The sequence below is a fragment of the Cryptotermes secundus genome, unplaced genomic scaffold, assembly GCF_002891405.2.
Source record: "Cryptotermes secundus unplaced genomic scaffold, Csec_1.0 scaffold968, whole genome shotgun sequence".
Classification (NCBI taxonomy): Eukaryota; Metazoa; Arthropoda; class Insecta; order Blattodea; family Kalotermitidae; genus Cryptotermes; species Cryptotermes secundus.
Genome location: NW_019719376.1, coordinates 36214 through 63269, shown reverse-complemented (window position 1 = coordinate 63269; position 27056 = coordinate 36214). Strand labels below are relative to the sequence as shown.

General features: G+C 39.4%; 1 protein-coding gene across 1 annotated transcript; it reads left to right on the top strand.

Annotated features, from left to right (window-relative positions):
• The first annotated feature begins 12 nt into the window (after positions 1-12).
• LOC111865769 (ATP-binding cassette sub-family B member 10, mitochondrial) lies at positions 13-27056 on the top strand. The gene is made up of 11 exons (XM_023854037.2): positions 13-757; positions 1042-1242; positions 1362-1564; positions 3824-3934; positions 4016-4186; positions 10066-10297; positions 10378-10664; positions 10958-11185; positions 15650-15684; positions 15763-15872; positions 24091-27056. The coding sequence occupies exons 1-11, from the start codon at positions 466-468 to the stop codon at positions 24216-24218; spliced, it is 1998 nt and encodes a 665-aa protein (XP_023709805.1). The 5' UTR covers positions 13-465; the 3' UTR covers positions 24219-27056.

Genomic DNA, 27056 nt, shown 5'->3' with positions numbered 1-27056 from the left:
CCACTCAAGAAAATGAAACATCATGACGGTCCAGTTCATATAACTGCATTATTTAATTGCAGTTCATTTAGAATCGAACGTGTACTAGTTTTTTATTTTGAAGTTCCCACTACACGATGGTTGTGAGGAGCGTGAGGAGCATGGCAAGGAAATTAGGTGGCATTAGGTTAGGGTATTGCTTAAAGTATGCGATGGGAAATGGTTTTAACTAACATAAGTGTGTTATTTTATTGTATGTTGCGTTATATTGGATTCTTATATTTTATTTGGTTCACATTGTTTCGTTTCTCTTTACCGCACATTTACAAAATACTGGGTGTAAGAAGTCACTTCCCAGTCATGACTTTACATTTCGTTGATATTAACAGTGCAATACCAGCATAGGTGAAAAATTGAACATTATTATAATCGTGAAGATTTTAATTAACTAAATATTGCAGTGCTGTGAGCCATTGGAAGAGTGAAATGTTACTCTTAGTGAAATCAATGCAAATGTTAAGAACGTTTGTAATGACGAAGCAGACCAAACCAATATTAATATGCAATTTATGCTTGAGGAGGGGGTATGTCAGCCAGTTGCCTTTGTATTCCTCTCGCGTATCACCCTTGGGGACTGCCGTTAAATATAAATTATTATCAACATCAGCTGTAATCAGACTGTCTGTGAAGACTCAGAACAAGAGGAATGTAGTGTTTAGCATGCCAGAAGCAAGAAGATTATTGTCTTTAGCCAAACCTGAGAAATGGAAGTTGTTCGGTAAGATGCTTAAGTTCAATGTTTGTGGTGGTATATTAGTTTAAAGAGATTGTAATTTCAGGAATAGAAGGGTTTGTTTTCAGTTTTCTAAATGTGATACTTGAGCATGTGTTATTGGCACTGTTTTTCCTATATCAAAATTACTGCCCTCTGTTAAGAAGACACGGAATAAAGTATTAGTTGTGTAAATAGGGTCTTAATGCAGAATTTGATGCATCCAGACAGAGTGAAATTTGGGTAGGATTTGTGTTAGCAACTTCGTAGCATCTTTTGCCATTTTATAGGTGCTGTGTGTCTTCTGCTGGTGTCTAGCTCTGTAACAATGGCTGTTCCATTTTGTCTTGGCCGTGTGATCGATATTATCTACACAGCTGATCACCAGAAGATGCGGGAGAACCTTACCAAGCTGAGTGCAGTGCTTCTGGCAGTCTTCCTAGTGGGAGGACTCTGCAACTTTGGACGTGTGTACCTCATGTCTGTCTCAGGTAATGGACAGGCAGTTAGTCTGCATGGTGTATGTAACACATATTTGTCTACAGTTGGTAATGACTAGGAAGAACATGATCGTGATCTGCAACTACTTATAGTGATGCTGTCTTTTCAGGCCAGCGCATCACACAGACATTGCGACAGACTGTATTTAGTTCCATAATGAAGCAGGAAATTGCATTCTTTGACAAGAACAGAACAGGTGAGCTCGTCAACAGATTGTCAGCTGACACGTCCCTTGTCAGCCAATCTGTAACAATGAACATTTCAGATGGTCTTCGTTCTTCCTTCATGGTTATGGCTGGAGTCTCCATGATGGTGAGTAGAGTATGTGTTTATGTACAGATGTCATTATCAAAGTTATGCAAAAGGATACATTTGTGATGTCACATTATTAAGAGTTGTAGTACTTAATAGACAGTACTAACAATTTTCATTGGGTGCATCCTGTTGTGTTATTATATACAGTTCTTTATTGGAATCTGTCACAGCATAAAAAGGTGATGTTGACATAGATTGTTTCGTTGTTGTGTTGCCTCGGATCCCAATAAAAAATCATAGACAATACTAACAGATACAGATGATATTTTTAATTGAAATAAAGAGCAGAAGAAACAGGAAATTCAGTTCAGAATCTTTTGTCTTTGTTTAAAGAAACAAAAAAGTAAATATGAAGTCACTAGTATTCAGTGCTTTACGTTTCACATGGAATATTTCAGATCTTCAACTTCACTTTAAAATACAAATAAACATGTGAGCTAGCCTATTGTAGTATATAATATAGTATATATTATGGCACAACTGTGGATCCAATTGACATAAATGCAGATTTACACTAAATGTGATATGTTAACTGTAACTGTAAACAACCTGAAGAAATATGTTGCCTTCAACACCAGCCTGATCTAATGCAAATTATGTTGTTTTGACAAAGAAAACAATAAATGTTATCTATGGAAGTCAAGGGATTGAAGAGAGGTATATACTGAAATGTTTTACAGTGTGTATCCTTCATATAGTATATGTAGTATGAGTGAAGCAAGGAGTGGATGATTGGAGCATGTAGCAACTACTGGAGGAAAGAAGATAAAAAGTAAGTAAGTAAAGGTATCCCTGTAGCAGGCTGTGGAGGCCCATAGGGTTGTGGGATGTTGGAAGTTCCCACATTTTCTAGACAGTTGGCTCACAGATGGCGATAAGGTTGTCAGCCTTATGCGCCGGCTGCCCTTTACCCTCCTAGAAGATTCCTGATACTCATTTCTGTCAGAGGCGGAGGAAAGAAGATATACATATAAAATTTTAGAATGAAAACCTTGTGTATAGAACCCCCTGGAGGGTCTTTCATATAGATGGGAGACACTGTTACTTTTACATATTTATAATTTATTTAACATCATTATTACTAGCTCAGACTATATAGCATCAAATCTGTGGTGATTAGTGATCAATGAATTGCAGAGGTACTCTTCCAGAATTTTCTTGTAGGGAATGATGAGAACCACGAAAAATCTTGATCAAGATGTTAGCTTTCTGGGCTGAGGTTTGAACCCAGGACCTCCCAAATACAAAGCAGGAATGCTATGCACTTGATCCCAACAGTNAAACCCCCTCACCACGATAAGGTGGAGACACCAACGAGGGAGAGTTGAAGTACACATGATTAAAATGGCATGTAGGGAAATAGGTTTTGAGGGTGTGAACTGTTCTGAGCTGGCTCAGGATAGAGTTCATGTTTATGAATATACAGGTTCCATAACAACAGGGAACAGTTGACTGCCCTGTAACATGGTATTAGGTAAGTGTTAAGTTTGAAGCATTTACATTTTATGTAACAAATATTACACAGCTGGTGTTTTAATATAGCATGAGTCAGTTACTAAATTTACTCTACGCGTTGATTCCAGACAGATTGCCTTATAAGAAGGTAAAGGGAAAACCTATCCCTGTAACCGGCCATGGAGGCTCATAGGGTTTTGAGACGTTGAGGGTCCCACATTATCTAAACAATCAGCTCACAGAAGGCAGTAAGGTTGTCAGCCTTATGTGCTGGCTGCCCTTTACCCCCAAGGAAAGTTCCTGGTACTCATTTCTGTTAGACTGAATCAATACCAGGGCCATAGTGTGGCTAGAAGGATTAGGCCAGTTAAAAAATCCACCTCATCAGGACTCGAACCTGCAACCTTCCGGCTTGTAGCATAGTGCCTCAAGCAACTATGCTGCTGCATGCCCCCCAGCTTTTCTTATACGGTTTGTAAAGTCCACTGTCAAGGGCAACTGCTTTTGTACAAAGTCACCGAAGTTAGAACATGGATGCCTTTGGGAGGATATTACTTTGTAGTCTCATGATCATAATGAAATTTTCCAATAAGCATATTATGCCCAGGACTCAGGTCTGTGGTGCATTCTGAATTTGTGCCTGTTGCAGTTTCAAGTCTTCATATTTCAGATTTGTTTCTGTATCCAGTAATTTTGTGATCTGCATGTCATTCAAACCACTATGGAAGGTGGTTTGTTGTAACCTGAAAAAATCGTCTCTTGCAGTTTCTTATGCATGCATGTACAATTCTTGTGTTGTAGTTCTATTTGTCACCAGAGCTGGCACTGGTTGGCCTATCCATTGTGCCGCCTCTTGCCATGATGGCTGTGGTGTATGGGAGATTTGTGCGGAAAATTGCAAAGTCGGTCCAGGTATGACACTAACTAGCTTTCATCATCTTCATAGAAATTAACCATAGTGTAAGCCTCATTCTCATTCCAGCTTCTGTTTAGGACTCACTTGCCACAGCAATGCATGTGGCTGAGGAGAGGATTGCCAACATTCGAACAGTAAAATCTTTCAGTCAAGAGAGCAGAGAGTGTGACACATACAACAGCAAACTCCAGAATGTCCTGCAGCTGGCTTACAAGGAATCATTGGCAAGAGGCATCTTCTTTGGTCTGGTGAGTACATCACCTTTAACCCTATCTCTGATACTGAAGTGCAGTAGACAGTATTCAACCACGTGGATATCCTTGTACAGTCCAACCTCGCTTAACGAGCACCGCTCATAATAAGTAATTCGCATAACGAGCAAAACAAATTGTAAAAAAGTGACTCACTTAACGAGCGATGTTTCGCATAACGAGTGACGAGAGAGGAAGTCTCGGATTGTGCGCTTGCTACATCAGTCTGTGTTTAGCACTTGTTCCGCTAGCATCTTAGTCTCGCTTGTGATCACACATTTTTCCAAACTTGTGTTCAGACATATTATTTGTGATTTTTTTTGTGCAAAGTTCAATAACCCTTGCAAAAATGTCCCCAAAGAAAAAACTGCAAAAAGACAGCCATAAGAGAATAAAAAGAACTGTAGAAATGAAACATAAAATCATTGAAAAGCGAGAACGAGGTGTGAGCGTGGCTGATCTAGCACGCACATACAGTCGGTCTACATCAACGATTTGCACTATCCTCAAGAACAAGGACAAGATTAAGGAGATAGATGCTTCAAAGGGAGTGACAGGAATATCTACGCAACGGTTACGTATTCTTGACGATGTTGAAAGGTTTCTCCTCATATGGATAAACGAAAAACAACTGCAAGGCGACACTATTAATGAGAACATCATTTGTGAGAAGGCGAAAGTGATTTTCGCCGACCTCGTTAAGAAGATGCCAGGATCATCAACGGCTGAAGAAGCATTTGAGGGAAGCCGTGGGTGGTTCGATAAGTTTAAGAGAAGAACCGGCATCCACAGTGTTGTAAGACACGGTGAAGCAGCAGAGAACTTCATCAGCGACTTCAAGAAGCTCATAGATTCTGAGGGTTACCTGCCGCAACAGGTTTTTAATTGTGACAAGACGGGTCTATTCTGGAAAAAGATGCCGAAGCGAACCTTATAACAGCAGAGGATAATGCATTGCCCAGCCATAAGCCAATGAAAGACCGTCTCACGCTGCTATTTTGTGCCAATGCAAGTGGCGACTTGAAAATTAAACCGCTGCTTGTTTGCCATTCAGAAACTCCATGAGCCTTCAAGAAGTGTAAAGTCCAGAAGAGCAGGCTAAATGTGATGTGGAGGTCCAACAACAAGGCTTGGGTGACACGTGACCTTTTTACTGATTGGATCAATGAAGTGTTTGGTCCTTCTGTGAAAAAAATATTTGCTTGAGATGAATCTGCCACTCCATGTCTTGCTTCTTATGGACAACGCTCCTGCCCATCCTCCAGACCTACAAGATGACCTCCTTGAAGAATTTAAATTCATCAAGATCCAGTTTCTGGCTCCCAACACCACTCCGTTACTCCAGCTTATGGACCAGCAGGTTATTTCTAACTTTAAGAAGCTGTACACTAAAGCATTCTTCGAGCGTTGTTTTGAGATGATGGAAGGGACCAATCTCACCCTCAGAGAGTTTTGGAAATATCACTTCCACGTCGTTGCCTGCCTCAAGATGATCGAAAAGGTGTGGGAAGAGGTTACCAAGAGAACCCTTACTTCTGCTTGGAGGAAGCTTTTGCCGGAGAGCATTGTCGAATGTGACTTTGAGGGGTTTGAGATAGTACCTGTGGAGCCTGTAGTCAACGAGATTGTGTCTTTGGCCAAGATCATGGGGCTGGAGGTGGACAACAGTGATATCGATGAGCTTGTGGAAGAGCACAGCCAAGAGCTAACCACCGAAGAGCTTATGGAGTTGCATTGTGTTTCACAGCAAGAAGTTGTGGAGGAGAGTTTGTCTTCTGGCGCAATAAGAGAAATGCTGAAAGCATGGGAAACTGTTGCATCGTACATTGAGAAGCATCACCCTAATAAGGCAGTGGCTATGCGTGCTACAAATTTATTTAATGATAATGCTGTGTTGCATTTTCACCAAATTTTGAAGCGTCGGCAAAAACAAATGTCTTTAGACAGTTTTGTAGTAAAAAAGAATTAGATATATATCATAAATAATAAACTAATTATTTCGATCTTTTTTTTGTTTTCTGCAAATCGAATTCACATTCCAGGTTGGTTCATTCCACATAGAAGAAAAGATGAAGATGATTCACGCTCCTTAACAGTGTATATATAATTTTCTTTGAATAAACGTTATACATAAAATTTTTGTTAGTATTTTTTCGGCGTCGAACGCATTATCATCTTTTACATTAATTTATATGGGAAAAATTGTTTCACTTAACTAGTGTTTCGCATTATGAGGAAGATTCTGGAACGAATTATGCTCGTTAAGCAAGGTTGCACTGTACATATAAATATAGATACTACCCATCCAAGCAAGGTGTGTGCTCTTTTTCTTCAGGGTGCTAGTGTTTTCATTTTTTATTTTTTTCCCCCGTTAGTACTTGGTCTTTTGAGGAGTCAGAAGGCACAGTGAAACTGCATGTATGACGAAGGTTTTCAACTTATGTCACTTCGACAAATTGTGAAGCTGCCACATACTTTCGTTCATCAGATGAAATATTCATATAAATCCTACCTGACATAATAGCTTCATAGATTTAATTTAATTTAATTTAAAATGTAACCACAATAAAGAGTAAATTGTGGAGTGAATATTAATTCAAATTCTTAATCAGGCAAAAATATCGGTAGCATAACAAGCAAACACCAGTAAAATTTGTCATTTCATTTCATTAAATTAACATTAAATGAAATAATTAAGAAAAGGAATGTGTAGAGACTCTTGACTCAGTGAAGATAATTGTGAAGTGAACCGTTTGTGCAGTGTTAGTGTACCAGGCAGCTGTACCTGAATTGAACATACACAATTTTGTTACTAACATGAATTTACTTATATTGGCAAATAGACTAAATACAAATGCTGTAGTATTAGATTCCGTACTTCTAGAACCAATTATTTTGACCCTTTAATCCTTTCTATACTGGCCATTCATTTTGTGACTACATATATAGGGAATTGAAGCAATGAATTGTTAATGTATGACCCTTGTTGAACTGTGTGTAAAGTGAATGATCAGTTAATGTGAAATTTATGTAATATTACTAAGAGGTCTTTGATTTGCAGTATTGATCCTTTTTCTTTGTTGGATACTGTGTTACTTGTTGGACCTAGAGTTGTGAATTGGTGAAGTAAAATTGTCATTTTGGATCTTGTGAGCTTGGAATCAATGCATTTGAAAGTCAGTAGTTTCACCATGACAGTTTTGTCACAAAAGTGACACAGATGAGTGTGATTCCATTTCTGAAGAACAGTCTGCTGATGGTGAGGTTGATATTGAATGTATTGTCAGGAGATGGTGTTAATGTACAATAAACATGAATATGGCATGGCAGAAGAAGTGGAGGTATGGTTGCAGAGCACCATGTCAGATTTTCTTATTCTGACTTCGATTGTGTTGCCACCATCATGTAAGTGCAGATTTGAAATCATTTAACTGTTTGAGTCTGCTATGTGCTCCTGAGCTGTACAGGATTATTTTACCAAGTGCTGTGTCAAGTGGTTGGCAGTCCTCTCACTCATGGAGCTGAGCCCTTCTGGAGGAGCCGCCAATTCTGCAGCTACTCAAGAATTTCCCAGCATTTTATGGAAACCGAAGGTTCATTACCTTGTTCACAAGAGCCCTCCACTGGTCCCTATCCTGAGCCAGATCTATCTGGAGATTGCATGTTAAAAAGAATTTACCTTGTAGACTGGCTGTCCTGACTGGGATTATTTGTGTTTCTTATCCATCTCAGCAAATTAATCAGTGGGATATAACCATTACAGTTGACAAAGCTATGTTAAAAATGCTTAATCACTCAGCAAACATTATTTTGTGTGAGTCACACCCTTACTACCCATAACACATTCAAAACCCTGTATACAGGGTGTTTCACGACTTTAGGACATAACTGCAGGAGGTGATTTCCTAGGTCTTTCTGATCAAAAAAGTTCATATAAACATGTGTCCGATTTTGGACGGTTATGGAGTTATGACCGTTTTTTCATTGTCGTACACGCCCTCATGTGAACCACATCTGTCATCTGGCAGGTCGCTATTTTTAGCCAGCTACAGGCAGAGCGTTTTCGTTATCTCGACACTTGAGAGGTACCTAAGGCGTGGTGGATTGGTATGTCCGGTGCGGTTCACAACCTAGTGGCAGCCTGTGTTGCGGCCGGCGGTGGCATTTTCGAAAATCAGCTTTAAGCACCAATAAATTAAAATTAAAGGTAATTTCACGAAGTTAACTTTACATTCATACTTTAAATGTATCATGTATTATGCTGGTTTATTATTTTGTTCCGTTTATTGTCAGTAATCGTTACCTTCTATTCTGAGTTTAAAACAGTCATAACTCCGCAACTGTCAAAAATTGGACACATGTTTATATGAACTTTTTTGATCACAAGGACCTAGGAAATCACCTCCTGCAGTTATGCCCTAAAGTCGTGAAACACCCTGTATATATCCTCTCTAAAGGGTTAAAGCACACTGGTTATTATACCATTGTATGCACCAACAGCATTTAAAGTAAACCTTACTGGGTGGACAGAGGATATTTAAATTTTCTCACCAGAAATGCACAACTTTTATAAATTTGCTGTAAAAGCAAAGAAAATTCTAATTTCAACATGAAAAATTATCGTCATATTCAGAAAAGAAAGTAGTTTTAGATTTTATAAACAGCACAGCAATATTTCAGTGTTTTCATTTGAAGATCACAATTATTTTTTGAAAAACGACGTAAAAATTTAGAAATACAGAATTTAAAACCGGAAACGAACACTGTGCTCTGTATAAAACATAACTTTTATATTAAATGCTCTACTTTTAATTAATAATGCAGAATTACCTTAGAAATTAAGTTGTATGTGATAGGCTTCAAAACATCCGTCCACACAGAGCCCGACATCACATTCCTGACAGTGAAACCTTGAGTCGCTCCTCCATCCATGTTTGCTGCATACCACACACCTCTGTGGCATTGATCTCTTCCCACAAAGAGCAACCCTTTGACTGAAATGTCTTTCATATAACCTCAGTATGACATTTTTTTCTGCCCGCCCCTTTGCACTTTCCGCTCTCTATTGGCGAACTGTTATGGACTGGCATATGCACACGCTGTTATTTATTTACTAGCTCAGAACAAAGCCCCATTAATTCTGCAGTCAAAGCTATGTGCTTATCTAAGTGCGGTATCAGTTTTCACCAAGCTAATCGAAGTACTATGTTTGTAGGAACAATCTTGGCTCTAAACACAGCCTGATTGTATTTCCTCTGGACAGGTTGTATAGACATTTTTGCAAACATAGGCTTCAAAGACCGTACATGTATTTATGTCAAAAGTTACAGCTACAGTTCATGTACAATGCTACATAATTCAATTTTCGGTAGAAAACACACACGTTCTTCAATTGAAGTCAGAATTAGAGGGCGTGTGATGCCGCATATATGCGGCAATCGGTGACAGTTAAAAACCAGCTGTGCCACATATAAGCGGCGATCATCGCGGAATGGTTAACAGTGAAAACCCAGCATTTTATCCACAGACTGTAAATATGGGTTTTATATTTTTCTCAGTATGGACAGTGATTGTATTTCCCTAAACAGCACTAATACATTGTTTATTTTTTATTTATTTTTTTTATTTTTTTTTTTTTTTTTTTTTTTTTTTTTTTTTTTTTTTTTTTTTTTTTTTTTTTTTTTTTTTTTTTTTTTTTTTTTTTTTTTGCAGTGTGATGTATCGTCTATCATGTTGGCAGAAGCTGAATTTTTAAATAGCACTTAGATGAATTTCAGGCATCAAAGGATTGAATGTTACTGCTTTGTGTTTCTGATATCCCTGTTCTTGATACAGTAGAGTGAAGTATATTGCCTCTAATGATGGTACTTGTGCAGTCAGGATTCAGTGGCAATGTCATCGTGCTGTCAGTGTTGTACTATGGGGGCATCATGGTGAGTGACAGCTCCCTCACAGTCGGGAACCTGTCAGCCTTCTTGCTGTATGCAGGCTACATTGGTGTGTCCATCGGTGGGCTGTCCAGCTTCTACTCTGAAATGAACCGTGCCTTAGGAGCGAGCACCAGGCTGTGGGAACTGGTGGACAGGGTGCCAGAAATTCCTGTGTCAGGTGACATTTTGCTGTAATGTGGAACTTTGTTGACATCTTAAATTGATTTAGAGATTCTTGTAATCTCCCACATGTTGCAGGTGGTTTGGTGCCAGCAAAGATGCCTGCAGGTCATATCACATTCCAGAATGTGTCATTTACATACCCATCACGACCTGGCATACGTGTTATCCACAATTTGACCTTGGACATCCCTGAGGCATCTGTCACAGCTGTAGTTGGTGCTAGTGGTTCAGGCAAGAGCACATTGGCAGCATTGCTGCTGCGGTTATATGACCCTGATAGTGGGACAATCCTACTAGATGGGGAGCCAGTGGGACAGCTGGACCCATTTTGGCTGCGAAGCCATATTGGCTCTGTCAGTCAGGTGAGTGTAACTCAGATATAGAGACTGTCCAGCTAGACATACATCTAGTGGTACAGTTGCATCCACATTGGCTGTGAAGCTGTATGGGTCCTGCCAGACAGATAAGTGGTGCAACAGTTGACCCACACTTACTGTGGAGCTGTGTCAGACATGTCAGTCAGATTAATGTAGCTTAGAGAAAGGGACTGTACAGCTAGACAGCCAGTAGGACAACTGAAGCCATATCAAGTAAGTGTGAGTCAGTCCATTCAGTGTGTCTCATAATGACTGTAATAATAGTGCTTCCTTCACAGGAACCAGTCCTGTTCTCCTGTTCCATCCGTGATAATATCTTGTATGGAGCACCGAACCCCTCGGCAGTAACAGAGGACCAGCTGATATCTGCTGCCAAAGAGGCAAATGCATATGACTTCATTACAAAGAGTTTTCCTGATGGCTTTGACACACTGGTTGGAGAGAGGGGTGTCATGTTGTCTGGGGGCCAGAAGCAGAGAGTTGCCATTGCAAGGGCCCTTATCAAAGTTAGTACACATGAAACTTGGCATGCTGAGCATAGGGGTCTGTATATTGTCATGTGATTGAGTGTCACTGTAACTACACTTTACAAATCACTATCACACAAAGGCTAGTGTTCTCAGTCACGGTCTTCACTGCACTGCTTGGTAACATCTTCCAATAGTGGATGATCCTCTACTCCTGGTCCCACATCCTCACAGGCTGGTGGCCTTCTCACACCAGCCTCCTACTCTTCTAACTGCCATGTCAAGACTCTTCTGTAATGGTGTCTGGTCCTTGTTATATAGCCCCAGCATGGACCACACAGAAAACACTGCTTCCAACAGTTACTGCATTGTTGTGTGTTACACCACCATTACGTAGTAATGGATGTTTCTGTGGCTCCACAGTTTTTGCTTTGAGCAAATATGCCACAGTATCATCAGTGTCACCATAATGACCACAGGTTTGTTAAAAGTAATATACAAAATTTCGTGACTTGTGACAACATTCATTTTCATACTTACTAAGTGTCAGTCTTAATTTTAATCTGCAAATAGTAGCAGATCAGCACCGGATGCCAGTGAATTTTGTGCCAAATTTTCTGTAGCAAATCAGCATTGTGTTTATGATGAGTTTGCTATAGCTGTTCAGACTTTCTTCCTATCACCTCAGGTTGGACACAGTTGTTGGAATAGCTTCTCATTGGTAGGTATGTGAGAAGGGCAGTGAACATTGTATGGTACAGAAAGTTGGTATGATTTCAGGTGTTTGGTACAGAGTAGTGATAACTCAGACTCAGTAGAATATGGTTTCTTACACAAGGAATATTGCTGTAAACTTCAAATGAACACCACCAAGATGCATAGCTGTATCAGCTGAGATTTTGATGGATGAAATTTCAGCACAGCTTGCATAATACCAGAATGATTATTAGTTGCTAGGAGAGTTCACTTACAAGTTGTTTAAATTCACGCTTGCATATTTGACACTATCACTATTGCATCCAGTGCAATGTGTATAATATGTGGAGGCCAAATTATCCAACTTACCTTGTGTTCACCATACAGTTAATCTGATATCTGATTGACACGAAGGAATGTTTATGCTCACTCCTGTCTCTGTCCATAGTCACAATATCAAACTAATGGTAATAATTTAGTATAGAACACAGACGTGAAATTACTAAACAGGTACCTGAATCAGACTTACTTTGCACATGCTGTGTTCAAGATGTAGCTTATGGCTCAGTCATGCTTTCTCTACATTTTCTTCACATCTCTGACTGACTGCTATGTTCACATCATGTAATTGCAAAACATTAAGTAACTTCAGCAGTGGTACCAGCCAAATTTTGAATGAGATTTGGTACATCTGGTTGGCTAGTTATCTCAGCATTATTCTACCTTGAGCAGTAAACCATCCCTATAGAAGGTAAGATCTATGTCCCATTTTATAGGCGAAAATAAATCCAATATGTAATGATGCAAGGCATCACAAAATTTATTAATGATTTTGTTTAAAAGCTAACATGATTACAACAGATTCATGAGTGGCTGGGAATGGAAATGAAAGCCATCCCTGTTGTGTCTATCAGACAGTATTTTCTTACACTCCAGCCTCTAGAATAAACAGATGCTGGAAATAACAGGTACTGATTGCCTTGGAGTGGTATGTCCAAAATATGAATCTGAACTCTGTTGCTACAGAGATCCACATAGGCCCTGGACTATGCTATCCCTGTATCTAATCACAGTGCCATGAAGCTGTGTAGAAGTTGTGCAGGTAAACATCCATGCATTCTTAAACTTGGGGGTTGTAAACTTCAGGACTTGGGAACTTTACTACATAGTGAACTGTACCCACTGAGTAGGATAGCTGGGTTCTGGACAGATTGGAATTTGATGATGTTTCTGCCTTTGTGTGATGGCACAGTGTGATATAAGCTGTGTTGCCAGTGTTCCAGAGACACTTGTAGCTTCTATCTGCAAGGTACAAGAATAAGCTGGTTGGGAAGAAATGGTCCTTGATATAGGGAAGAGTTAACAGTTACTGGGGCTGTGAGGAAGTCAGTTGGAAGAGGTGGCCCTGAAAGATAAAGGGGAGACTGTTTTGTTAGGGCCACTGCTTATCAGCACTGTGACAGTAGTACAGCTGCCCCACTACACCAGCAATCATTCGCAAAGCCATTGAGATCATCCTACCCACCTTCAGTTGAGAAGAGGGCTGCCAGATAATTCGGGCCTGGAAGAACATCCACATATGCTTAAGGAGCAGAGAGGACACAACCTTCATACATAATCCATAGTTTCCCTGCTAGAACTAGAAACAGCTGCACCAACTCCCTAGTTTGAGCCCACCCTGTCAGGCACAACCTCCTCTTATAATGTCTAGAATTTCTTCTTACACTTTTATTTATGTAGCACGTCCACAAAGTAAGTTTCCCACTTGTCCCACAGGTAGCAAACCCTATATTGCATGAAGTGACTGCATGTACGTTATAGAGCAGTGATGTAGCATGGCGCATGCAGAAACGGAATTTCCCGCATTCCCATAATAGCATCATTGCAGCTGTTGAAGATGGAGGCTCTTATTCCAGCTCCCGCCAACTGTGAAGTGCGGTCAGTGATAAAGTTTTTGAATGCACAGAGCACATCGCCGATCGCAATTCATCGTCAGCTGTGCCGGGTCTATGGGCTTAATGTCATGAAAAAGTAGATGGTGCTTCGCTGGTGTAGACAGTTTCCAGCAGGTCGACAAAGTGTGCATGATGAGAAGCACAGTGGGCGGCCATCCATCATTAGACGACCTGGTGGAGCTTGTGCGGGAACGCATTATGGAGAATCGTCGCGTCACAATTACGGAACTCAGCAGTCATGTGCCGCAGATTTCCCACTCCTTGTTGCACGAAATTGTCACAGAGCACCTGTTGTTCAGGAAATTGTGCGCCAGGTGGGTGCCGAAGCAACTGACACCAGAACACAAAACAAAGCACATGGAGTCAGCATTGACATTTCTGCAGCGGTACCATGATGACGGCGACGAGTTTCTGGAATGGATCCTCACAGGTGATGAAACGTGGATTGCACACATTACCCCAGAAACCAAGCAGCAGTCAATGCAGTGGTGTCACAGTTGATTTCCCTGTAAGACGAAATTCAAGCAGACGTCGGCGTGGAAAGTGATGTGCACGGTGTTCTGGGCCAGACGGGGCGATCTCCACGTCGACTTCCTGACCAGAGATGAGATGGTGAATGCTGAGCGTTACTGTTAAACACTGCAGAAATTGCGACGGACCATTCAGAACAAGCGGCGCAGGATGCTTAGTGCCGCTATTGTCTTCCTGCACGATAACGCTAGGCCGCACACGGCTCAACGGACAGCAAGTCTCCTGCAGGAGTTTAGCTGGGAGGTGTTTAATCATCCACCCTACAGCCCAGACCTCGCTTCCAGTGATTTCCATCTTTTCATACACCTCAAGAAATTGTTGTCCAGTGAGCGTCAGCGTTTTGAGAATGACAGAGGTGGAGATGGTTGTCACACAGTGGTTCAAATCCCAGGCGGCAGACTTCTATGACACAGGTATTCAAAAGTTGGTCCCACAGTATGACAAATGTCTCAATTCCAGTGGCGATTATGTTGAAAAAAAGCTGAACACTTGCTGTATCTGTTGCAATAAATATTTCCATGAAATTGTGTTTTGTTTCTGTAAACGGCCCCAGGGAAACTTACTTTGTGGACTAGCCTCGTATTTGCTTATTTTCTTCATTACTCACTTTGCTTGTCTGCTTCTTCATTCCCACTCTTCCCATCCCTTCTGACTGTTGTTTTCAGTTTCCTCCCTCTTTTATTTTTTCTTTTTATGTTATATTTTAATTTATTCTGTATTATTTTAATCTCTGATATGCTCACATTCCTTCTGCCCTCAGGGCTCCTGTTCCCGTTTTCATGCTCCATAACCCAGTATGCCCACTCCCATATTGCAGACTGTTCTTTTTACCGCACAAACTTACTCTCTGTCCTATAGATGGAAGCAGCGAGTTCCTCCAAAATTATGGTAACACAGTGCACATCTACCCAGCACCATCACCCAAAAGCAGGATTAGCATTCAACTGCCATGAAAGTCTTAAATCATCAAAAGAGAACTATCTTCCCGAGATGGCAAGGAAAACCCAGTTTTCCACTCCATTACATAGTTCTCCTTGCAAAATCATTGTATTAGATGTATGATCTTCCTGCTTAGGTTTCTCCAGCAGTGAAAACCTTGGGGAACTAGTGGTCATTGATTGGTACTTGTGTGTCATTGAATGCAATCTGTAGATCCTGCACACAATTTCCCATAGTGTGTTGTTACATCATTCTGTTCAAAATATGCATAACTTGCAGAGATGGAAACTTGGTGTTCATATAAGTGTTAGAGTCTCTCTGTTGCTTATTCTGTTCAGTGCACTAATTTGTCTACAAGGTGACTTCCTGTGTTTTGTTCCAGAACCCAAGAATCCTACTACTGGATGAGGCAACGAGGTGAGTTCTATCAAAGAGTTATAGTAGTATGAGAATTACCTGCTGGGCAGACAGTATAGTATGCTTTGTCTTTGGCAGTGCACTTGATGCAGAAAGTGAGCATCTGGTGCAAGAGGCTCTGGAGCGCATCATGCGAGGACGTACTGTACTTACCATTGCCCACCGGCTGTCAACCATTCGCAATGCAGGTCAGAGATCTATGATACAGTTAAGGGTTTCAAATCCCTTTTATCTCGTTGTGGACTGGTATGCCCTTTTAAACACCCTGATACCCGGATACTGTATGTGCGATTTATACCCTATGACTTGATGCAGTGTTACCAATATCTAGAAGTTCTAGATGATGTTTGGAGCTGAGCTGTCTGAAAATTGCATGTAGAGAGTTGAGTAGTGCTTCATACAGTGGAATCTAGCAAAACAAGGAACTTTATGCATCAAAACAATGCAAAATTTGCAAATTCTTTTTGCAGGTGCTCACCACTGCTCTCTATCCTGAGCCAGATGAATCCATTCCATCCTCCCCTCATATTTCTCTAAGAGACATTGTAGTATTATTCTTCCAGCTATGTCTGGGTGTTCCTGGTAGTGCTTTTTCTTCAAGTTTTCCTGTCAAAACCCAGAATACACTCCTTTCTCACATGTGCTACATGTCCTGCCCATCTCATTCCGAATTTATCTGGCAATGGGTACAGGTTATGAAGCACCTCATTATGCAGTTTTCCATCCTCCTCCTGGCATTACAGCCCTTGGTGGGCCTTAGCCTTCTTCAAGAGGATCTTCCATTTGTATCGTCTAGCAGCATTACCTTACATCTCCTACATCCTACTCTTGCAATTTCCTCTTCAATTTGCTCCCATCTTAATTTGGATCTTCCCCTGGGTCGTCTGCCTCATAGTTCCAGCATCAGCTCTTTCTCTGTATGGTCATTTTCAGTCATATGCATCACATGGCCAGCCCATTGCAGCCTGCATGATTTCACGAATTATCATCATGATCATGATATAACTGATAAAGTTCAGAATTGGTTCTTCTTCACCACACTCCTTGAAAATGCGAAGGTCCATAAATTTTATGCAATATTTTTTTTTTTCCTTTTGAAGCACCCTAATTGCGTTTCATCCTGTTTAAGAAGGACCCAAGCCTCAGCTCCATATGTCAGTACTGGCCTTATCAAGGTTGTATGTATTGAAAAGGTATAAATCGCCAGGTAGTGATCAAATTCTGGCAAAACTTATTCAAGCAGGAGGCAAAATATTATGTTCTAAGATCCATAAGCTAATTACTTCTGTTTGACATAAGGAAAAATTGCCTCGTCAGTGGAAGGAGTCTATTATTGTGCCAGTTCACAAGAAGGGTGATAAGACTGACTGTAGTAATTATTGCTATCAACTTCATACAAAATTTTATCCAATATTCTTCTCTAAATGTTAAGTCCATACATAGATGAAATTATTGGGGATCATCAGTGTGGGTTCTGATGTAAAAGATCAACTACAGATCAGATATTTTGCATTCTTCAGATATTGGAGAAAGAATGGGAGTACAATGAGACAGTATATCAGCTATTTGTAGACTTCAAGAAAGCCTATGATTTAGTTAGGAGGGAAGTATTGTACAATATTCTGCTAGAGTATGGGATACCCACGAAACTAGTTAGGGTGATTAAAATGTGTTTAAATGAAACGTATAGTAAAGTAGGTAAACATTGGTCTGATAAATTTCCTATTCATAATGGTCTAAGACAATGGGATGCTTTATTACAACTCCTTTTCAACTTTGCTGTAGAATATGTCATTAGGAAGGTCCAGGAAAACCAGGTAGGACTGAAATTAAACAGGACACATCAGCTGTTGGTCTATGCCGATGATGTGAATCTACAGGATATTACTATAGATACCATAAAGAAAAACACACAAACTTTAATTGCTGCAAGTAAGGAGTTTTTTTTAATTGCTAGTTGGATGGGCCTAAGTACCTTGTACTGCGGCGACTTCTGGCCTATTGTACCAGCCCCAGATGATAGGTGAGGCTGATTTGGAGCAATTGGTGGAATGAAGAATGACAGGGGAAACCAAAGTACTTGGAGAAAACCTGCCCCATCACCACTTTGTCCACCATAAATCCCACTTGACCAGACCCGGGATTAGTAATTAAGTAGTAATGTAGGAATTTCTAGGTGCTCTTCATTATCGAGGTTTAATTATTGAATGTCCTTGTTCTCTTCATTTATCCCTTCTGTATTTATGTTTTGATTCAAAAGCTCATCAGAATATCTGTTCCATCACAGTAATATATCTTGTGGATCAGATATAATTGTTTCATCGTTATCTTTACATAATGTCACACTTGGCTTAAATTCTTTCTTGGGCTGCTTTATCTTTTGATAAAATTTTCATGTTTCTCTAGATGAATGCAGGTCCACCAACTCTTCCAGTTGTTTCCCATTCCTGTTATTTCAGGACTGCATTATGAACTCTGTGTTTCTGTTGCATCTGTCGATGAGCCTCATTTTTTCCAACTGTTTTTTGCACACTCAGAATCATACCACAGATTTCTGCTTGTTGGGATTTCCTTCCAAATTATTTCATCTGCTGCCCTCTGAATTATATCTTTGCAGGCTTCCCATTCCTCATCCACGGAGTGTCGACTCAGCCTCTAATAGAAATTACTGCAATGAATATTCTTGGGGGTAAAGGGTGGCCAGCACATAAAGCTAACAACCTTACCACCATCTATAGGCTGATTGTCTAGAAAATGTGTGAGCCTGAACATCTCACTACCTTATGGGCCTTCATATTTTCATACAGGGATATCTTTACTTACTTTACTTACTTTACATCCACTGTGGTTCCTTGTTCGTAAGAATGTTGAGACAAATACTCTTCAATCCTAGAAGAATATAATTTCTTCATTTCCTCATCATTACTGAGTTGGGATGTACGGTACCTTTTCCTTTTGATTGTTTTCAACTTCTGCAAATTTGAAATGTGTGCTCTAATTTTGGCTCCTGTGAGGTAGTGATCCAATTCTGCATTAGCACCTTTGAAAGTTCTAACATCCATCAAATCAGAGCAATGTCTAGTATCTACTAATACATGACCAATGTGGTTTTCACCTGAAAAATCAGATCACCATGTGGATTTCTGAATTGTTTTATGTGGCAACATTGTACTGCTTATGGACATATGTGATACTGCAGCTGTATCAAGCTTGATCCATTATCATTTGTGTTTGTATGAAAACTGTGACTCCCAATTGTGGGTTCATGCTCATGTCCTGCCCAATATGCGCATTCATATCTCCTGAAAGTATCTACACATCATTTTTAGGGCATCTATCTTATACACCCTCTTATGCATCATAAAATTCTTCTTATTGTTCATCAGCTGCCTTGATTGGGGCATGTGTGCTTATCAATGTGTAACTGAAGAATTTTCCTTTATTCTAAGGGTGCATATTCTAGGATTAATGGGTTTGAAATCAATTACCAAATGTTTACATAAGTTATGGACACTGAAACTGGTTCCAGGATGATGTACCTTCTCATCACAGCTACAGAAAATTGTGTAACCTCTCTTCTCTAATAAGACATTTCTCTTCCAGCGAATCTCTTGTATAGCTGTAATTGCAATTTTGTATTCCTCAAGGGCTCCAGCTCTCTACAGTGAAAGTACATTCCAAGCACCTATGCAGGTCATTTCAGAAATAATGCAACACAATTTCTTGTTTATGTCCATGTCTATTTTTTTAATATCTCTTTACAGTCCTTCAGTATAGTGCCCCTGCTGCTTTATGACCGAGTCACAGCTTTACTATTCCATCCGGGACACCATCTTTGTTTATCTGTCGAATGGCTTGGGTAACTGCAGCAGAAAGCTCTTCCAGAGATGGAAAACGATGGCCTCGCATAGGTTGTTTCAACTTTGGGAATAAGTCGAAGACAGCCCGGATTCATGTCCGGGCTGTAGGGAGCTTGAGGCAACACCTCCCAACCGTATTGGCACAGCTTTTCTGTTACGACATTCTCGATGTGCAGGCGAGCGTTGTCATGGAGAATGATCGGCCCAGCCTCGAGCAACTGAGGTCGGTTTTTGTGCATTTTTCTGCGCAGATTTTGCATAAAGTCACAAAAAAACTGCTGTGACACTTTTCCCACACGGAACTCTGTCTGTCATGATGATTCCTTGGTGATCATAAGCAAAGATCATCATTTGCTTGACCTTTGATTGAGATCATCGAAATTTTTTTTGGTCGTTGGGAAGATGGACCTCTCCACTCATTGGACTGTGATTTCAGCTCCAGTTCAAAGTCTCTAACCCACGTTTCATCAATAGCGACAAGTCCATACAAGAATGCTTGACCTTCAATGTTGATCTTTGTTTCAGCAAGGTTGCAGTGTTGAGGCATTTCTGCTTCTGTTCTGCAGTCAAGCAGTGAGGGACCCATCACACAGAAATCTTTCTCTTTAAATAATTTGTCAGAATTCGAAATATTGATGTTGGTGGAATCCCCATGGTTTCAGAAAGTTCCTCACATGTCGCACGATGATCTTCAAGAGTATCTGACACAAGTTTCACACTTCGTTCATCGGTTGATGTTTTTGACCTTCCTGGCCTTGGATCATTGTTTATGCTCACACAACTGCCACGAAGACGACTAGCCCAGCGAGAAACTGTACTACGGTCCACTGTTAACTCTCCACAAACTGTACTTAAAACACTGGATTTCTGTCGGGTTTTTTCTACGTAAAGTTTCAGTCTTAATGTACAACCTTTGATCTTCAACGTCACAATACCCGAGAACCGTGCAGACTCCATTTCTAACTCACATCACTTAAGAACAGAGTACATTATAAGTGAAACAAAATAACGCACTTCTTTCTCAAGCCCTGAACTGTAACTGACGTGAGGCTCACCATTGTTGCATCATCTAATCTGCAGAGTTGCCAACCTGTGCATTATTTATGAAATGACCCACGTATATACAATTGACTCTTCTGCTGTTTTATTTTTACCCATTTCTCACCTAGTTGCCTGTTGATCTATCCAATTTCCTCTCTTTTAGTTCTCATAACTGGATTTTTTATGAGGTTAGGTCATTAGCCCTATGCTCAACCCCAACCTGGAAGTCCAGGTGATATTCTGTTGGGGTTTCCTTCCCCTAGCCCATGTAGATCCCTCTACCAACTGACAGGCCACAGTTCTGGTTTTGGTCCACCTCGGGTATTTTATTTCCCTGGTGCCACCAATATTTGGTGAGCTTTACCCCATCCACCACCTGGGGGAGGTGCCCGCTGGGAGACCAGAAACTCCACACAGGTGCAGTTTTTCCAGACTCTTTATTATTTCATCGCTCTTGGGTCCATATATTCTTTTCAGCGCCTTATTCTCAAACACTTTTGGTCTGTGTTGTTCTCTTAATGTGAGACCCCCACTTACATACATACCCATACAAAACTGCAGGAAAAATGTGTAGTCTTGTATGTTTTAGACAGTAGGCAAGTAGAGAGAAGGTTCTGAACTGAATGGTAGCAAGCATTACCCAAATTTGACCTTGTAATTTCCTAATCAATAAAATTCTTCTTTGTTAGTGTCATTCCCAAATATTTCTTTTCTTGACTGGCTGCAGCTGATTTCTCCAGTTTATGTTTGTTGAAAGCTTCTGATAATCTCTCTAGAGGGTCCTGTCTGTATGTCTGGTGTATAGGCTCCTTTGCTGGAGGTTGAGCATTGTTTGTGTTGGTTTCTAGACACCATTCAAGCCTTTGAAGTCTGTTATCACAGTGAGCTGCTTGGAGTTTTGAACTGTAAATTGCAAATTGTGAGATTTATAATGATGTTAATGTTAAAGGATGTTCCATACAATGTCCATTTAGCCTGGGAGAAAGTTGTGCCAACTATGATTTCAAATTTCTGGGAAAAGTGTGTTGGAAAAGATGTCATAGAAGATGAGGTAAAGTTAATTCCATTGCCAAAACAAGACATGAAGGCTGCATGTGATGCATTTGGTAGCAATTTGGAAGCAGATGCAAAAATGCTGGTCATGCAGTATTTTAGCAAAAAAGATGTCTAAGCTTCTGTGCAAAATGGGAAAACAACCAATGAACTTAGAACCAGTGACACAGGAAGTCACCCAAGAAACAATACTGATGATATGTGTGAAGCCTTTGAAGTAATGGTACCAAAATTGAGTAGAGTGCTAGGAAATATTAATGAAGTGGTGACAAGGTTAGAACAACAGATTGGTAGTGAACTCCTTCATTTGCTGCATGAGGCCAGTATTAAGCATTATGCTCTGAGAAAATGCAGTTATCAGTTCTGATAAAATACATTACATAAATGCATACATGTGAAAATTTTGCAGTGATCTGTGCAAGTAGTATTGGTGAAATGTGAGCCTTAATTGTACCTTAAACTTCAGATACACATTTTAGTCACTGTAAATACTGCATACATAGTACTAGGGCTTCCCAAATTAGGTTAATGTCAGTTTCACTTATAACATGGGTACTAAGCCTGTCTCCCAGCAACCTTTTTATATCAAGAGTCTGCTCTGTGTGTATAACAAGATTTATTCATTCTAGTCGATTCATTACACTGAAACATACATTCAATTCCAAATGTTAAAATAGGCATTTTAAATTCATATTACACTCTGAAAATGTTGAATGATAGTATGATTTAATCTGTCATATCCACAGAGTGGCCAGCAGTTTCCTCCAGATTTAAGTCTGTTAGGCTACCATGTTTAGAACAAAGTTGAGACAGTGTACAAAAACCAGAGAAAACCTTTTCAGTTTCTGGGGTTACTACAACAAAGAACTAAAAATATGTGGTCTTTAATATCATAAGATAACATCCAGTCAGTCATTAATCAGTGGAAAAGATGGGTTCAGGGAGTGATGCACAAAAGTTGGAGTTGTACTCAGTACTGATTCCAGTATGAAAAAGTGACTGTTATAAATGAATTTCCTATTTTTAGCATTCAAAATGGAAAATATTTTTGTGTATAACAAACCATCTGAATTGAATATGTCCTTCTGTACACATTCATAGGTATTTTGTGTACAATGATTATGAATTTCATTCAGATCTACAAACCTGTTCGTTGTTGTCATTTTTAGAAAAAGTAATTTTCTAACACTACCTGATATACATATGTATATTAAGTTTTGTTGAATCAGTTTGAATGTTCTGTATTGAAAAGGGTTGAAATATACGAGGGATGTCCGGAAAGTAAAAATGCAAGGGACATATTTCAGATATGGCAGTGCTGCATTGTGAGATAGGAACCATATGACAGGGCAGAGTTCACTGGCCACAGTCATGGCAACATTGTGCTTGCAGTGTGTGTTAAACATGGCCATGTCGATTCGAAATCCTGCCAAATGCGAGGTTCGTGTAGTAATTCGATTTCTTCTTGTGACAGGAGAGCTTCTGAAATTCATCACTAACTTGTTTCTGTTTATGGTAAATATATTATGAAGAGGCAAAATGTGGCAAAATGGTGTCGTGAATTTGGAGCAGGAAGAAGTGATATTCATGATGAAATCATCCGAAAATTTCATGGAAACATTCGTGCTGACGGATGTTTAACCATAGATGAATTTCATCAAGAAAGTCCAGAAGTCTCAAGAACTGTTCTCCACTGCCAAGAGAGCAGGCAGGAGATTTCTGCAGTGCTGGAATAAAAGCTCATTCCTAGGCTCACTAAGTGCATGGCAATTCAGAGTGACTATGCTGAAAGTCAATAAAGATGTGTTTTAAAAGTGCTACAAGTGACACCCCTCCCAAGAAATGCTTTACAAATATTTTCTGGACTTTGTATCTTTACTTTCCGGATATCCTTCATATTTATTGAAGAATTGTCTCCAGTGACATGAAAAATTCAATTACTTATGAAAGCAATAAAATGTAGGATGTGCGTCTCCTTATGGCAGTGATATTTTCTATTTCATTTTTTGTACCACCACATGTCCTTATCAATCTCTTGGCAGTTGTGGTTGAGGCTTTTCATTTTCTTCACCACTGTTGCTGCTGATAGTCTCTGGTACTTTGTGTCTTCATATTAATGAAGATCAGATCATTCACTGTTTCAGATATCAGTATTCTTAATTGTGTCCAAATTTTACTTGTACTTTGTTGCACAGTGATCACTTGGAGTTGGAGATCTTTACAAATGAGAACTGATACTAGAAAATGTGGGTTTCTAAACAGTGTAAGTGTATATGATAATGCCATTCAGTTATTTCTGTGTCAGGATTTTACTAACTAGTAAGATCTTTGGTTGTCTTTGCAAGACAGGATGAAGAGTATTGGTACCATTAATAAGCTTAAGATGTTAGTAAACATTAACCTTTAGCACCGTGAGAGAGAGTATTGAGAAACTTAACTTTGATGATTTCAGACCAGATCACTGTACTGGAACAAGGTCATCTGGTAGAGAAGGGAACATACAGTGACCTGCTGTCCAAGGAAAATGGCACATTCAGGAAGCTAGTACAGCACCAAACATTCACTGTCAGCGACAGCTGAAGTGTAGTGTCCATATTGTAAGCACTGCCAACATCAAGCAGATAGCTGTGCATGAAACAGACTTTGTCTTCACTTCAGTAAAATGGTTGGACACTCCGAAATCCTGGAGTCATTTCAAGAAAATTTGGGATTTATGATGGCTCTGGGACAGATGTGTCTCCAATTACCAAATTAATTTGAGTAATTTACTCACCTTTGTACACAAAAAATCGTATCTGAAACTTTCGCATAAAATGTACAAATACATTATCGAGTATAATTTTACATTGTACTGAGGTCAGAAGACTGATGGCTGTGTAATAGTGAGAAATGCCAGAAATTCCATTCTTTTTTGTGTAATTTATAACCAATTTGAAGGTGGCTGTATACGTTATATTACCTTGCATTTGATGCACTTTCAAATTGCTGATTATTGGTAATTTAATATAAGTTGATATGTGAGTGATACATCTTCATTGTAATGAATACAATGGTGCATCCAACATGATGAGTTCACATGCAACAGATTAATTTTAAATAATAAATAAATAAATGACAGGTTACCTTCATTTGTGTGCTTTCAGTTTCCTAACTGGAAAAAAAGGCCATGTGTGTTTATTGAGCATGAATTAGTTTGTATTCACTGAATGTTGAAAAACAAAATTATGAAAGACTGATGGTGTTGCCCCACAGTAGCAGGTAGCAGTGACTTAAATCTGACTTCCAAGCATGACAGAAATGGCATTATTGAGACAGAGATACTGTGTGTATTTGAACATTGGCATGGTAAAGCAGTGCACCATCAGTCCTTCATTAACATTGCAATGTTATTGGAGGATTGAGGGCAGACTTAATTTTTTGAGCTACTGAAGGACAAATAAAGGCTTCTTGGTCATGTGAAAATTAAATAAGCATATACAGAGTGCCTTGAAATTCATGCCTACACATGCCTACTGCTACACAGTTCCTTGATGAACACTAAGATGGAAGTTTGCCTTGTTAAAATTTTGAGCAATGCATAATTTCTGTATAAATCATGATTAAAGTCCCTTTTGCCATGTTGCCACATTGCATTAAACTTTATAATCACACTTTTTGTGTAAATTATGCCTTTGTCAAAATTTTATCAAGGAACATTTTCATTTCAGTACTCACGAAAGAATCTTGTGGTAGAGTCCATAGGCATGAATTTATTATATAAACACTGTATACTGAAGTTCAGTTCTTGAGACATTTCTTAGAACTGATGGGAGACAGTGGGATCTGTTTAACCCCAAATTAGTACTTCAGCGTACATACCACCAAAAACAGTGTATTGATTGTGTTCTTCTGTACTGAGTGCTCTAACCCTCTGTACCCAGCTATCTGCCACAGAAATCAGTGGCCCATGCCAATATTTCACAGCGTTATCAAGTACAGCTTTGAATTACTTCAGAAGCTTTGACATGTGTGTTGGAACTGACAGCATGTTAATTGGGTTGCTGGCAATGCACATAATAAAAAATTACATGATCAATATTTATTTTCATATCAAGCTTATCTGGCAAAAAAAAATTGTGGCTTAAAGTTGGAGTTAAAAATACAGCATTTATCTTCCCTCCCCATTTAAATATCTAAAGTGGAAGTGCATAAATTGTACAAGTAAATGTGGTACTTCAAGTTATATTTTGCCAGTCATCATTCCACCATTTGCTGCATACTGTTATAACCCATGGGGTGTGCAGTAAGCTTGAGAAGCCAGCATGTTGTCACAGTTTTATCATCAAATATAAATACAAATGTAATACAAATGGCCCTGACATTCAGAGTTCTTTGGGTCTGAAGTTTTCATCAGTTTTGTCATGTCAAAAATTACTTTGAATCAGATATTGTCAGCTTTGCTAGTGACAGAGATGGGAGATGGAAATGTTGGTACATAATAATACAGATTTTAACTTTATGTCATGTTTTATTCTTGATTCAACTTCCTGCATGTTAATTGGCTTCATCATCACAAAGTTCCAAAAGTGGCAAGTGAAAACTAACTCCATGTATGCACAAAAATGTTCATTTAGGACAAGTATCATGACCAAATTTTCATCCTGGACATATTCTTGCAATTAATAAAAGAAGCAGACTTCACTTACTACTTCCACAAGCAGTCAAGTCACATTCAGCCCATAGGTTCTTATAAACAAAGGAAAGAGTTGTAATCTTTGCTAACAGGGATGAAGTTGTACAATATCAGGTATATTTGTAACTTTGTGATTGAGCAACCACATTATAACACATGAGTTTCACAGCTTAAGTTTTAGCTTAATATAGTTCCTTGCTTTTAGAGTCCAAGATAGTTCAGAAAGAAATCTTATTAAATTTGTACAAGTGTATCATACTGTCAGAAAGAACACTTGTACTTTTCTTGTTTTAAAATATGTGAACAAAAATTGGAATGCAAAGCTTATGTGTGACAAAGTTAGTGGCACTACCCATTCCAAGCTTTCTGTTTAACTTTCACAACTTTCACTTGCTTTTCCATACCGTTGCATAACCACATTTTATTAGTGGATATTAATCAAGAAGGTACTGTGCACATGAAGAGTATAGTCTTCTAGGATGGGGCACCATGTAATTTGGTGTAGATGGGTTCCAACATGTTGGAGGAACCTGATACCTCTATCTTCAGGGTCAACCCTGATGATGGAGGCAGCATGTTCTTTCAAAACGTTGGTACCTGTCTACCACACTACATAATATCACATCCCAGAAAGCTGTTGTGAGAACATAAGTGTCTCTCATGCTGTGCACATAGTCTGCTAAACAGTACTAAAGGCATGCATTTACAAGCTTTCATGCTTTGTGAAAACAGCATAATTAATAAAA

What these genes read in the sequence shown, in the direction of transcription:
- LOC111865769 (XM_023854037.2), top strand. Translation starts at nt 466, where the DNA reads ATGTTACTCTTAGTGAAATCAATGCAAATGTTAAGAACGTTTGTAATG. An exon ending in GAGGCATCTTCTTTGGTCTG is followed by an intron (nt 4,187 to 10,065) that starts GTGAGTACATCA and finishes GTACTTGTGCAG; the next exon opens with TCAGGATTCAGTGGCAATGT. An exon ending in GTCAACCATTCGCAATGCAG is followed by an intron (nt 15,873 to 24,090) that starts GTCAGAGATCTA and finishes TGATGATTTCAG; the next exon opens with ACCAGATCACTGTACTGGAA.